Source organism: Musca domestica, unplaced genomic scaffold (genome assembly GCF_030504385.1).
Source record: "Musca domestica strain aabys unplaced genomic scaffold, Musca_domestica.polishedcontigs.V.1.1 26, whole genome shotgun sequence".
Lineage (NCBI taxonomy): Eukaryota > Metazoa > Arthropoda > Insecta > Diptera > Muscidae > Musca > Musca domestica.
Genome location: NW_026712283.1, coordinates 5353902 through 5368612, shown reverse-complemented (window position 1 = coordinate 5368612; position 14711 = coordinate 5353902). Strand labels below are relative to the sequence as shown.

The 14711-nt window shown below is 31.9% G+C and overlaps 1 protein-coding gene across 3 annotated transcripts in view; it reads left to right on the top strand.

Moving 5' to 3' along the window:
* LOC101892832 (protein decapentaplegic) overlaps positions 1 to 13782 on the top strand; it is a 234367-nt gene extending 220585 nt beyond the window's left edge. For 2 of the 3 annotated variants that reach the window (XM_059123976.1, XM_005178087.4), the window contains 2 exons: positions 451 to 1851; positions 10828 to 13782. In XM_059123976.1, coding sequence (XP_058979959.1) covers positions 465 to 1851; positions 10828 to 11705 — 2265 coding nt within the window. In that variant the 5' untranslated portion in view covers positions 451 to 464 and the 3' untranslated portion in view covers positions 11706 to 13782. Of the gene's footprint in view, positions 1 to 113; positions 309 to 450; positions 1852 to 10827 lie in introns of those variants that run through there. The other variant, XM_020034914.2, reaches the window with a different exon arrangement.
* The last annotated feature ends 929 nt before the right edge of the window (positions 13783 to 14711 follow it).

The window sequence follows — 14711 nt, the reverse complement described above, 5'->3', positions numbered from 1 at the left end:
AGAGCAAGAGAGGGAGAGATGGCTGAGAGCAGGCCGGCAAAAGAGAGGGATGAAAGAGAGCGCATTTGGAGAGAGAGAGGGAAAAGAGCACTTGACTCATTTGAGTGAAATCGTTGCCATAAGAAACAGATAAGACGACCACAACTAGTGGCTCGTGTCTATCTCATGAATCATTTACCTGCCTGCCAGCAAACAGACGACAACGAAGCAAGTACCAAAAAAATCTCTCGGTTGTCTTGTCTCTGCCCGATCTTCAGTCAGTCTTTCGCTCTCTCTCCCTCTCTTGAGTGATTGAGTGTTTACGGCATGTACGTATCTCGCCTGGCTGGCTGGCTGGTTGGCTGAAAACTTAAGTTTAGTCGTAGATATTTTCGAAATGTAGTTTTAGTTCTTGTGTGTTAACCCTTTAACTAACAACGATTCTGTGTTCATGTTTTTGTATCGTTTTAGAGTTGCAAGCGACCATGCGCGCATGGCTTCTACTCCTCGCAGTGCTGGCGACTTTTCAAACGATCGTTCAAGTTGCTAGCACCGAGGATAATCAAATATCAGTATCGTCGAGATTTATTGAAGCAATACAGCCGATTAATCATAAAAATAAGGATAAAACCGCAACAACAATAACAAAAGTGCCGTCGCCAAGACAAAATAAACAAACGACGACGGCTGTTGTAAAAAAATCAACGGTGCAAACGGCCTTAATGGATTTTCACAACAATCAACAACAAAGTATTGTTTATAAACCACATACAACAAAAAGTTTTACAAGTGATCAGTTAAGTGAAAATTATCAAACAAAAGATAGCAACAACAACAACAACAACAAAAACCTTATTATTGAAATCAAAAATATTGAAGAAATCGAAACAAACGATTTAAACGAAATCCAACAGATTCAAGTGCAAGAAAATCACAAAAACACCAACAACAACAGCAACAACAAAAAACACAAACATAAAGAAAATCTAACCGAAAGTAAGGAAGTGATGAAAATTGAAGAAGTGACAGCAGAAGTGAAGCAACATAAAAAAGTTCATAAAAATCAAAAACATAAAATCTTATCAAACAATAACAACAACAACAGCAACAACATGGCTTTAAGTGTTAATGAAGAAGACAACCAACAACAACAACAACAAAAACATATAAACCAAAAACATAATAACAACAAGCATAGAGAGGATGCCATTACAACAAAACAACAACAACAACAAGAACAAAGTTCCTCCTCCTCCAGCAGCAGTAGCCAGCAACATCAAAAGCATCATAAACACCAGCATCAGCATCATAATAATCATAATCAGCAACAAACAGAACCTGCCTCACAACAACAACACCAACATAAACAACATCATCATCACCACCACCATCATCATCAGTCCAAACAAAACAAGGACTCGGAAGAAACGAGCTCCGCCTCCCACACCTCCCCATCAGAGTCATCTAGTGATAATTTATCCTCCGCCTCACAAACATCATCATCCTCAACAACGACGACACCATCGCCACCACCCACAACACCCATGGATGTTGATGTCCTGGCCGAAGATGATGTACCCCAAGTGGATGCGGTCATACCCGATGATGGTCCACGCACCTATAGCAATAACGAGGTGATCGGTGACAAACTGAAACCGGATCCCTCAACTCTAGTCGAAATTGAAAATAGTTTATTGTCGCTATTCAATATGAAGCGGCCGCCGAAAATCGATCGTTCCAAAATCGTCATACCGGAGGCCATGAAACAGCTGTATGCCCAGATCATGGGCCATGAATTGAATTCTGTAAATATACCAAAACCCGGTTTGCTGACCAAGTCGGCGAATACAGTGCGAAGTTTTACGCATCAAGGTGAGTGTTTGAAACCTTTTTTATAATTTTTTAATTTTTAAATAGTTTGAATTTTTTTGGGTGATTTTAAGTGGGAGACATAGACATAGAGACCGTATTTTTTCTCAAATTGAAAATTTGAAAATCGCTGTACACCTAATATTGAAAATGTTATTGCTTGAAATATTCTGGTTTCAAAATTGTATTTTAAATTATAATTTTAAAAGGCATTTTAAAAATAACTGGGAATGCGTTTGCATATTTTTTTATTTTTTTGCTGATTCTGAGTAGACTGAAGTACTGAAATCTTTTTTCTTTTTTCAACTTTTTTTTGTTAAATTTGGAATTTTAGTTTTTTGGGTGATTCTAAGGCATATTTTTTTTCTTCCTTTTCTCAAATTTAAATTTTGAAACCTTTACAGACTTAATATTGAAAATGTTATTGGTTGATTTGACATCATATTCTCGTTTCAATTTTATATTTTAAAATGCTATTTTGAAAAACATTTTAGAAAAAATATTGTTTCGTGAAGAATTGTAAAATATCGAGTAGTAAGAAATATTGAAACCATTTGTGAATAATTTTTTTTATTTATTTTTGGGTGAATTTGTGTCGATTGGACCGTTTCTTTTTTAAAGCCCTTAAACGCTTAAAATTTTTTTTCTTTTTTATTTACTTTGAAAAAAGTTTTTGGTGATTGAGAGTGGATTGAAAAATTTAATATTATAGTTCAATTTTTTATTTGAAATTATAATTTTGAAAAACAGTTTAGAAATAACTGGGAATTTTTTGGCTTTAATTTGAGTTGATAGTAGTTCTGAAAGCCTTTTTTGATTTTTTTTTTTCAATTTTTATTTTTAATTTTGGAATAATATATTTTTTTGGGGATTCGATTGGACCGCAACTTTTTTTCCCTTTCTCAAATTGAAATTTTGAAAACCGTTACATGCTTAATATAGGAAATATTATTTGTTGATGAGATATATATCTTTACTGGTTTCAGTTTTGTATTTTTTAAAATATAATTCTGGAAAACATTTTAAAAGTAATTGGGAATTATTTTTTTATCTAATTTTGAGGTGACAGAAGAACACCAACTTTTTATTTTATTCCCATTTTTTTGGTTTTGGATTGATTTTAATTCGACTGGATCGCATAGTTTTTAATTCAATTTTTGAAGTCCCTTACAGGCTTTAAGGTTTTTTCCATATTTTATAAATTTTGATAATATTTTTGGAATATTAAGAGTGGAATGAAACATTTGGTATTCTATTGGAATGATAGTTACAATTTTGTATTGTTAGTATAATTTTGAGAAACATTTCAGAAATATGCATTTAATATTTTTGGCTGATTTGGAGCTGATAGAAAAACATAGACCTTTTTCGATTTTTTTTTAATTTATTTTGAAAACAATATTAGGTTTTGTGGAGTGCTCAAAATCTCTTCTAATTCAATTTTTTATTCATAATTTTGGAATCCATTTTGAGTAGTTTTAACTAAGAATCCTCTTGAGAATTTATTTCAATTTCTTATATTAATTTTGAAAACAAAATATTGGACAGTTTTGAATAGACCGAAAAACGTAGAGATCAATGTCTTGATGAAATATATTTCTGAATTTTTTTGATATAAAAACTGGGAGTAAATTTGATATTTTTTGTATTTTTTTTTTTTCAATTTTGAAAATATGTTTTGACCATTTATCCTCACGTTATTTATTATTTGAATTAAATCACTGAGAACTCTTTGATTTTATTTTGGGAGGTTTTAAGGGGATAGTAAACTACAGGGACTAATCTCTTCTAAGTTCATTTTTGACGTACAGTTTGGAAATCTATTTTGAGTGGTTTTTACCAAACAGAAAATTTGAAGACCCTGTTGGTACACATTTTAAAGAAACACTTTTTGAAAGGTTTGATTTGATGATAAAATGTTGTGGACCTATGTTGAACAATAATTTTTAAACCTTTGACTAGTGACTAGTTTTGGGTAGACATAAAAACTGGGACTCAGTCTGATTTTTTCCCTTATTTTGTCACAATTTCGAAAATATATTTCGACTATTTTTTTTTTTATTTTTACCCCTTTTTTATTTTGGGTGATTTTGATGGAAAGCTATTTGAAAGCTGTTGTGACGTGTTTTGTGTAGACATAAAAACTGGGACTCAGTTTTTAGTAGTTTTTTCGATTTTGAGAGGGTATTAAAAGAGAGTGACCATTTTCTTTTTAAACTAAAGCGGTTCTTTAAATTTAAATTCTGTTTTTGCTTTATTAAAATAAATATTTTTGGGTGATATTGAATGGATATTTCATCTAATTACATTTGGATACCCTTTCTACCCGCCGGGCTGAGTCGCTTTAGCTATGTGTGTCCGTCCGTCCGTCTGCTCATGTTAATTTGTAATAATTTGTAATAAAAATAGAAGTCTATTTTGGGGGAGATGATCCCAAAATATTTAGGGGTTCAAATAGACCAAAACAGAGACATTTTTGGTTTCGCAGTTCCTCTACTCGCAGTGGCTCTAGAGCTCAGAATTATAAACAGATCGACTCAGAATTTAGTTTGGAGCTAGATTTAGGGCTGAGAAGGAGCCTACCAATGTGGACAGTCACCGAATATAATTTAGCGGGTGAAATAGATCATAACTTTAATATTAAAAAAATAGGAAAATTTCCACATATCGGAATCGAATATTTTTTTCCTATGCGAAATTACAAATACCTGATGCTGATACTCAAGATATCGTATATAAATAGCAAAATATATCATAAATCAAAGGAGGGGATGTTAGATGGATGCTTGTAACTCAAGAACGGCTGGAGCAATTTTGAAAATTCTCTCCAATTCAGAATTGGCAAAATAGAATAATTTCTCGAAAAATTCATAAAAATATGCTAATATTTTTGCAGGACTGCGTGACATTATTCCAAAAACGAAATCGACCAAAATGGATATGGACCTAAGGGAGCTTTCCAATATATTATAGTGTTGTAGGATATCACCGTAGTCTAATGAATATATTGAGAACGAAAAGTTAGTTTTGCGTCTTTAAGCAGATGGCTCTCAGTACGTCGACATGCTGATTGATCCAGTCGACCTTTTTCGACTTCGAAAACACATTTCATCGTTTTCAAGAACTTCACTTGAAAATTCCCGTATTTTTTCGCATCATTTTGTAGTACGTAACTACATCTTTTAATGGAATAGTTTTCATCTGTCAAATATCCTTCAGTTGTTGATATTTTTATATTGTAGAATTGAATGACTTCAATATTTTCACTTATATTCCTGAAACGATGTAGACGACATCTGTTAATCCGAATTTTTTCGATGAAATGCGGAGAGAGCTTTCCTTCGTCTAAATATCATTGGTCTGTGGTATCACATACTCGGCCAGCCCGGCTATATTCGTTGCTTACTTGGTTTACCATAATTATGAAATTCTTTTTGGGAACATTTCAATCTTCCAAATGCAACCAAAAGAAAATTTGGTTTAAATAATTTCTATGTTAGGAAATAAAATATTTTTGTATATTCAATTTGAAATTTAAAAAAGACGTGAAGGAAATAACATTTCAAAAAAGTCAAAGCTAATATTTGAATTTTTAAAATCGTTCCAAAATTCTGAAAGCAAAATATGCATTAAAATATTTTTGTAACTTTCCACAAAAAAAAAAATTGCCGCATGTATCGAAAAATTACTCTCAGAATATAAAGTTAACTCTATAAAAATTTTAAATAATTGAAATATTTTATAAAGAAATCAAGACGATTTTTTTTTTGCTGAAAAAATTTCAAATATTTTTTTCCCCGCCGTAAACATTTCATAATATTTATTCGTTTGGAATTTTGTTTGTTTTCTTATAACATTTGTCGTCTTAACATTTATTTAGCTTAGTAACCGAACGCTTACTTTGTAAAACACAACACAAAATTCCCACAAAAAATTGTTTCGAGTGTTTGTATGTATGGCCAGCATTAGACATATACACATACTACATATGTATCTCTCAATTAATGAGTTGTACGTGATGTTAATTTTTAATTAATTAATGACCAGCCATGTTGGCTCCCAACGGGCCAGAGCACAACTTTGTTTATTATTAATGCGGTTTTGTGTTGTTGTTTTTCACATTTTCTGTTGAGCGTTCCTGACCATAACCACCACGAAGTATTTAAATTAATTCATATTTTTAATTTTTCCTTATGTTATATATTTTATTACAAGAAATATATTTCATTGGAGATGGGGAATGGGGTTTTTGAAATGGGGTTAGTGGGGAAGAGCAAGGAATGTAAATTAGAAATAATTTAATTCAAATATTCAAGTGAAATTGAAAATCTATTCTATAGCCGAAATTAGTTTTCTCACTATTTTTATATAGGAATTGTCTGTGTACAAAGAAAGACATGACATTGAAAAAGTTTTAGATTTTTGGAATAAGTCAGACTTTAGAAATGAGACAGACAAAGCTGCAGCTTATTGTAAAACCGTAAATCCAGATCATTTACAAATAATGGAATTTGGTTAATTTTTTTAATTCTTAATTTTAATAATTTTTCTTATTAAATTCATAGTTCATTTTTATTTCACTTTTCCGTCGGGGTTTGAAAATTAAATATTTTTGGAGTCTTTTAAAGTAAACCTTTTAACCGTCGGCATAATAAAATATTTTTTTTTTTGGTAATTCTGAAATATGCAAATGGCGCCCAATACAAAGATATTGTTTTAACTAATAGAAAAATGGTAAAAATATTTTTCTTCAATACATTATCTGATGCTGATGATGAAAGCAGACCTTTCTGCAGCCAAAACCTCTGTCTTTTCGACAAGGTGAAATAAAGATAATGGTAGCGTAGAGCAAATATTTCAATGGTGTTAGCCTCGTTTTGCAGATACATCAACTATCCCTCGGATAAAATGACCCACATTTAACTCAGAAGTTTTTAATATTTTTAACCGGTAAAGGTATTTTCAACTAAATCAGATATTTTGGCATTTTATACTCACTTCTCCCCTTGTCCGAAGAATGTAAGAAATATTTTATATGAGGGATGTGCCCCCAGCCAAAATTTACTTAGGGGCCCAAGTCGTACTTCATTAATTTTTTAATGTCTCTCTCCCTTAGACCAAAGGAAATAACATATATTGTTTTAAAATTGATCATTTGAATGCGATGCATATATGTCCAGGAAGAATGGAAGAAAGTTCCTTTTTTATATATTTTTTTAATGTACTGATATGTGGCTCCGTTATTTTCACTTATTGTGAAATGTTAAATATGAAAAGAATGTTATTTCAGATCCAATAATAGTTAATATATTCTGGAATTTTTTTACAATGGGGACTTAGAAGAGTATTGATTTTTTTTTTTTTGATATTTCATCAAAGGACTAAATGATGTAAAATGTCAAAACGGCGCCCAATGTGAGATAAATAATAATAATTTGAGTTTTTGTATTATTTTTTTTTTTATCTAAATGATCTGAAATGTCGAATTGGCGCCCAATGGCGACTTAGAAAAATATTGATTTCTTTTTAAATATTTCATCAAAGGACTAAATGATGCGAAATGTCAAAATGGCGCCCAATGTGAGATTAATAACAGTAATATAATTTTTTTGTATTATTTTTTTCAAGCGTGCAAATGATCTGGAATGTCAAAATTGGCTCCCAATTTTAAATAGATTTTATTTATTCATTTTAATTAGTTTTACATAAAAAGTGGCGCTTACAAAATCCTGAGAAAAAATGAATATATTTTTTTAATTCTTTATATAAGTTCCATTTTTATGTATATTTTGAAAATGGCGCCCAACGTGTCTTTTCGAAAATATTTAATATTTTCCGTTATTTGTGTCTCAACAATTCTCGTAAGAAAAATTAATATATTCCAATTTTTTTAAAATTTTTAATTCTGCATTACAATTTGAAAATGGAGCCCAATGTCAGTTTTTTCAGCAAGTATGTCACAATGTCCAGACATCTATATTGTATACCTCATCAATTCACACAGTGGAAAGACTATTTTCTATTTTCTTTCTTCGAAATTTTTTTTAACCACTTCTTATTCGTCCCTTCAATTTACAAATGGCGCCCAACGATAAATTATAAAACTTAAATTTGCTAATGTTTAAATGTATTTTCAAAGTTGATTTTTTTACATTTCCGTTTTCTGATTATGGCGCCCAACATTTCCCTTTCCCTTAAACATACAATAATGATAACTTCGAAACTCATATTCGAACTTTTTTTTTTGAAAACCCGGTCTTCATTTCACCCCAAACAAATTTTAATTTGCGCCTAACGTTATTTTTTGTGAAAATATTTTTATTTTACTTTAGTTCACTAATGCCTAAAATATGTTTAAAATATTGCAATATTTGATAATGGCGCCCAACGTGAAATTTCTGTGTTTTCAGTATTCATATTCAATTATTTTGGTGCCTGTAATGATTACTTCCAATCAAAAAATTGTTAATATATAATTTCAAAAATTATTACATTTCCATTTTCCTCAAAAAAAAAAAAAAATCATACTGTTAATGGCGCCCAACGTGTAATTGATGTATTTTCAGCAATACACAATTGCTTTTAATGCTTACTTCTCATAAAACAAATGTTGTAAATATTTTTTTTAAGAATAGAGTGGAGTCCAACGTGAAATATGGTTTTTTTTATTTTTTTTTTTTTTCAAAAATATCAGATAATTTCCAAATTAATATTTTAATCTACTTACTCGGAATTATGATTAATTCTTGTTTTGTGATTGATATTGATATATTGAGGAACATTCGCATAGAATAGGCGCTCAATGAACTATTCTAGCTTTTGGAAGATTCTTTTGGTATAAATTATTGTTACAGTTAAACTTCTCATTTTTATACTTTATATAAATTATGGTATGCCTTACATTTCTCATTTCTAAAAAAAATTATCGTTGAATTTCTTAATTTTGGATATTCCTAATTCTTTAATCAAATTAAAACTATTGTGGCGCCCAACGTTTTTTAATTTATTATTTTTTTTTTTCATTTATATTTATATATATACATCTAATTAGTATATCCTCTCGTAAATTGAATTATCAAGTTAAGTTATTGATTTCATATTATGCAATATTCAAATGGCGCCCAACGTAATTTTCTCAACTTCATAGCAAATTGAATTGTTATTTTCTCCTCCTAGGTTTTTGGCTATTTTCAAGTTTCAACAACATTATTAAATATATATTTGAGAGATTTTGAGTTGCTATATTCCAATTCCATTCAAGTTGGCGCCCAACGTAAACGTGTTGTAGTTTTTTTTTTTTTTTTTGTTTTTTTGATAATAAATAATATAAGGTTATCTTACAGCATTTTTGTTCTAAGCTAAAAAAGTATAAAAAATATCGCCCCAATTTGTGGGGAGGTGGTAATTTATTTGGCATTTCTAGAATTTCGAGATTCTTCCAGATTTTTGATATTAGCCTTTCAAATCAATGAAAAGTAAAAAAGTCAGGTCTTTCCGTATTTTTTTCAGTTTTTTGATATAAGTCTTTCAAATCAGTGAAAATTAAATATCAGATCTTTCCCCTGGATTATTTTGAAATAATAAAAATTAAATAACATTCGGATTCGGATGATTATTTGGGATATCCTTGAGTTTCCCAATTAATTTTAATTAATTATTTTTTTTCTTTTTTTTCGTTATTATTTTTGATTGCAAGTTTGACAAGAGCATTTTCACATGAAAAGTACTTGACTGCCACACATGGAATTTTTTGTTATAATCTTCAATTCACTTAATAAAATTTGCCAAAATTTCCCACTGTTTTCTGCACTTGTTACACTTCATTAAGGACATGTGCAAATTTCCCACCATTTCCACACATTTGCATATGCAAAAATGCACTCTCGCACACACATACACACACTGACAGCAAAAACTCATTAACAACAATACATGTGGGATTTCCAATGCTTTTCACAATCGAACAACAACAACTACAACAACACTTCAAGTACCATCATAAAACTAACAACAGCAACGCTAGTAGCAAATACAAAATTCGGGGGATTTTAATTTTACAACAGGTCGTCCTCCTCAAACAGATGCGGCTACCTAAGCGCTGACGTTATCCCTGCAATGACCTTGAAAAAAATTATTTACAACTCTATTTATTGTTGGTTTTACATAATTCACAGGAATTTCGGTACGGAATAACAACAAAAACGACATAAGTGTTTCCATATATGTTTGTATGCATGTGTGTGTGTGTTTATATCGAAATATGTGAGCGAGAACACACGTGATGTGAGTGAAGAAGTGTCGGATGAAAATATGAAATTATGAAATGATATGTGAAATGATTTTTGGGAAATTTTCCGTACCTGTTGAACGGCAAACTAAATCTTCCAAGAGATTTATTCGTTTCATCATCTTTTGGACCGTTGAGCTGTGGCTCGCAGTAGCTCTGCTCCGGAAAGGTGTGGAAACATAAACAAATTTTCAACTTAAATAAGAAAGGAAAAAAAGGTGAAAAAAATAACACAAGCCAGCCAGTCCGGGTGAAAATCACAGTTCTTTAGAGATTTATTGCCTCCCATAAACAAAGTTTTAAAATATTCTAAAAACAAGGTTTACACGTTGGGCGCCAGTTATAAAAATGTTTCCAAAATTAAACAAAACAATGGTGTTGAATCAAAGTTAAAGGTGTGTCGTATACTTTCCGTTTGGCAGACTAACGCTCAACACCAAACGCCAGGGTTTTGTGAGCATGGAATGCCCTAAGCGGATTAGCCTTGGTGGCGCTAGCTTTGTTTTCCATTCTTTTCCTTTGTGTTTCGTTTTTCGGGAAAATGTTTGAACCCATCCCGCTCCATGGCTGGCTAATCAATCCTACTTAAAATCACCCACCCTAATCTATATCTTTTTAAACCTCTCAAATTGATCTGCTTTTTCACTAATAACATCCGTTTGTTCTCTTTTTTTTTCTTTCTCTCTTTGCAGATAGTAAAATCGACGATCGGTTTCCTCACCATCATCGGTTTCGTTTACATTTCGACGTGCGCAGCATACCCGCCGAGGAGAAACTGAAGGCTGCCGAACTGCAGCTGACACGTGAGGCCATCAGTCATGCCACCCTCAATCCCCGCCTGGCCAATCGCACCCGCTACCAAGTGCTGGTCTATGACATAACACGAGTGGGTGTACGCGGCAAGCGGGAGCCCAGCTATCTGCTGTTGGACAACAAGACCATACGGCTGAATAGCACAGAGACGGTGAGTTTGGATGTCCAACCTGCTGTGGATCGGTGGCTGGCTTCACCGAAGAAGAATTTCGGTCTATTGGTGGAGGTGCGGACGTCACGCTCCCTGAAACCGGCACCGCATCATCATGTACGCTTGCGCCGCAGTGCGGACGAGGAACATGACGCGTGGCAGCGCAAACAGCCCCTGCTCTTTACCTACACCGACGATGGACGGCACAAATCGCGTTCCATACGCGATGTCAGCAATCGTTCAAAGCGAGCTGGCCACAATCGTCGATCGCATCGGCGAAAGAATAACGAGGAGATCTGTCGACGCCATTCGCTCTATGTGGACTTTACGGATGTCGGGTGGAGTGATTGGATTGTGGCGCCGCCAGGCTATGATGCCTTCTATTGTCATGGCAAGTGTCCATTTCCGCTAGCGGAACATTTGAATTCGACAAATCATGCAGTGGTCCAGAATATGGTGAACAGCATTAATCCGGGGAAGGTACCAAAGGCATGCTGTGTGCCAACACAGTTGGAGGGCATATCGATGCTCTATTTGAATGATCAGCGTACGGTTGTGCTCAAGAATTATCAGGATATGACAGTGGTGGGTTGTGGTTGTCGGTAAGATGAGGTTCGAGAGAGGAGAGAAGGACAACAACCACACAAAATAACTGAGAAAAAAAAACGTGAGAAAAAGGGGGAGGCGAGAGGGCATACTTTTAGGGAGAGGGAGAGAGAAAAAGAGAGAGTGAGTTGGTGTAAAAATGCTTGGGCGCCAAATTGGTTTGGGAGATGAAAATGACTTATATTTTCATAACTCCCCTGCCAAAGAAGAGTTATCCTTGGCCCTTATTTTTTCCACACCTTTGCACCAATGGAATACCCCCCTTTCCCCTTGGAATTTTTGTTCTTCTTTTGCCTCCCTTTTTGGCAACATATCGTGATATTTTCCTGCAGCCAGCTTTTTGGTTAAAGCTTAAAGCTGCATGCAACCACAACAACAACAACGAAAAAGCAAGCAATAGAGCATCATTTGCTAGAATTGTAAAAGAAATTTGAGAGAGACAGAGAGAGAAAGAAACGCCCGCCCTTTGCTTGGCTGGCGATCTTAGCTTTGTCTTGGCTAAGTCTAGACTTTCTCTGGATCTGTATTTTTTTTTTTTGGTCGTTCTTTCTTTGCTTTTTAACGCTTTAATAAGTTTAAAGATTTTGTTTTTGGTAAATCAAGAAAAAAATATTATTATATATTAAAACAAAACAAACGCAATCTAAATGGACTGAATTATTGAATTTTATTTCTTAAATAAGTGTAAATATTAAATATTAAAAAAAATAAATAAATAAAAAAAAACCGAAATGCTAGGGTTGACAACGAGGTGATATATAGATGTGAGGTGTATAAATGCAAAAATATCAATTCCCCTACAGGTCATAAGTAGTCACTAAATGAGGAACTTTTCTTAAATAAAAAATAAATTAAAAAACACAAGCCGAACTAAAAACGAACAAATTACATCCCCCCTCCCACACACTTGACAGCTAGGCTGTCCGAATAATATTTTCTTTTGTATATTCTTAAGCTTCAATTTCTTTAAAAACAACAACAACAACAATATTCTCACTGTGCCATCCTATTCAATATTCATCAATCCCACATAAAAAAAAAACTTTCCATTTCATATTTTCTCCAAAAAAAATCAAAAATATTTTTTCCTAAAAATATACTCGAAAAAAATTCAAACAAAATTGTGTATAGAACCTAACCTAAAAATAAACGAAACCATGTAAATTTAAAAAAAAAAGAAAGAGATTATTCCATAAAAAAATCTAATTAAAAAATTGTATTTTGTTAAAAAAATAAATAATTAAAAAAATAAAACGGAATAAGTTTTAGTCTAGCGAATATCCATATCCTTACATTTAAGGATTATTATTATTATGATTATTATTACTTTAATTATTATTATTATTTTTATTTTCTATTATTAATAATATTATTATTAAATAAATAATTAATGTAATGTATTTTATTCTATTTTATATATACATAAAAACAACAACAACCAACCAACAAAACAATGTATTGTAATATGTATGTGTATCTCTTTGGCTTAATTTAAAAAAATATATATATATAAACAAAGAAAACAAAAACTTAATGTTAAACAAAAAAAAAAACAACAACAACAATCGATTTTAAGTTTAATTATTAACGAAATTTCAAATTTTTATTACATAGTCAGAGCTATCCCCTTTCCCCACCAATTGTAAATTACTCCTACCCTACTCTACTTTCCAACTTTTTCTTTTCTGTATTCCAAAAAAAAGTATATTTTTTGTAATTTTTTTTTTGTGTGTTTTTTCATCCTCTTCTTGTGTATAATTTTCTATACATTTATTATTAATGTCCTTCTCTTTAAAAAAACATACTTTTTTTTTCTTAAATTCTTTTAAGTGTCCCATATTTTATGTTTATTATTACTGCTCTAATTCGATGTATAATTTTTATTTTTTGCTATTATTATTTATTTATAAAAATTATTTTTTATAATTTTAATTGTAAACGATGTGCCGAGAAAAAGTTTAATTTTTAACTGATTGAGAATGAGATGATGAAAAAAATGAATGAAATGAAATGAAAACCCATTTGAAAAAGCAAAAAAACAATAAAAAAGAAAAAATATTTTATATAAAAAAATAAATTCTTTGTGCCTTATTTTATTTGTAATATGGAGAACTCTAGGTTAAGGGGTACAAGAGGTACTGGTATGACCGAGGGACACATTAAAATCGAATAGGATATTCGGACTTGAAAGCCGAAGTCGGTTTTTTTTTTTTTGCTATTTGAGAGGCTTACTTTTCTTTACATTTTTGCCAAAAATTATGCAATATTTCATCTACAAATAAATAGGTACGGGTGCTAGAGAGACCACTAGAGAGTAAAACAATTGAAAGAACATGGAAGGGCAAGTCTCTGCCAAACCTGGTACAGGGTATAAAAATTAAAATAAATTTAGTTATATGACTTGCAAATAAGTCGAGCTGCGCCAACTTCGTAAAGTAAAACAAATATACGTGCCTGTGTAAGCCAATACTGCCAGGGTTGCCAAAAATTAATACCTAACAAGTTAAAAACTATCAGTCGGTTTAGCTGACAGATGCATACCCTCAGCCAATGTTCGATTATTTAAATATATTTTGACTTCGGTTATGATTATACAAATTGTTGACCCTCAATGGAGAAGGTTCCAAAGGAATGGGCCAATATTGTCCATTTCGTATCGGTCGTAAATAAATAGGATATGAACAATTTTAGAAAATGTTAAAATGTACGTGATGTACCATCGTTATAACAAATCTTGCGTTGATAGAAATATTAAGATGAACCAAGTGTGACTGGAATCGGATGTTAATTTCACCTTTTATGAGTTCATGGATATTGAAAATTTTGGCCGTTTGTGGAGAAGGAACCAGAAGGAGTGGTCCGATATATCCCATATTCACAGCAGAACTTGTGTTAGTAGAAATAATAGGATGTGTGAAATATGAAGAGAACCGGATGCTTATTTTGGATTTTATAATCGTTTTCGTTATACACAACTTTAACCTTTTGTGGGGGAGGTACCAGAAG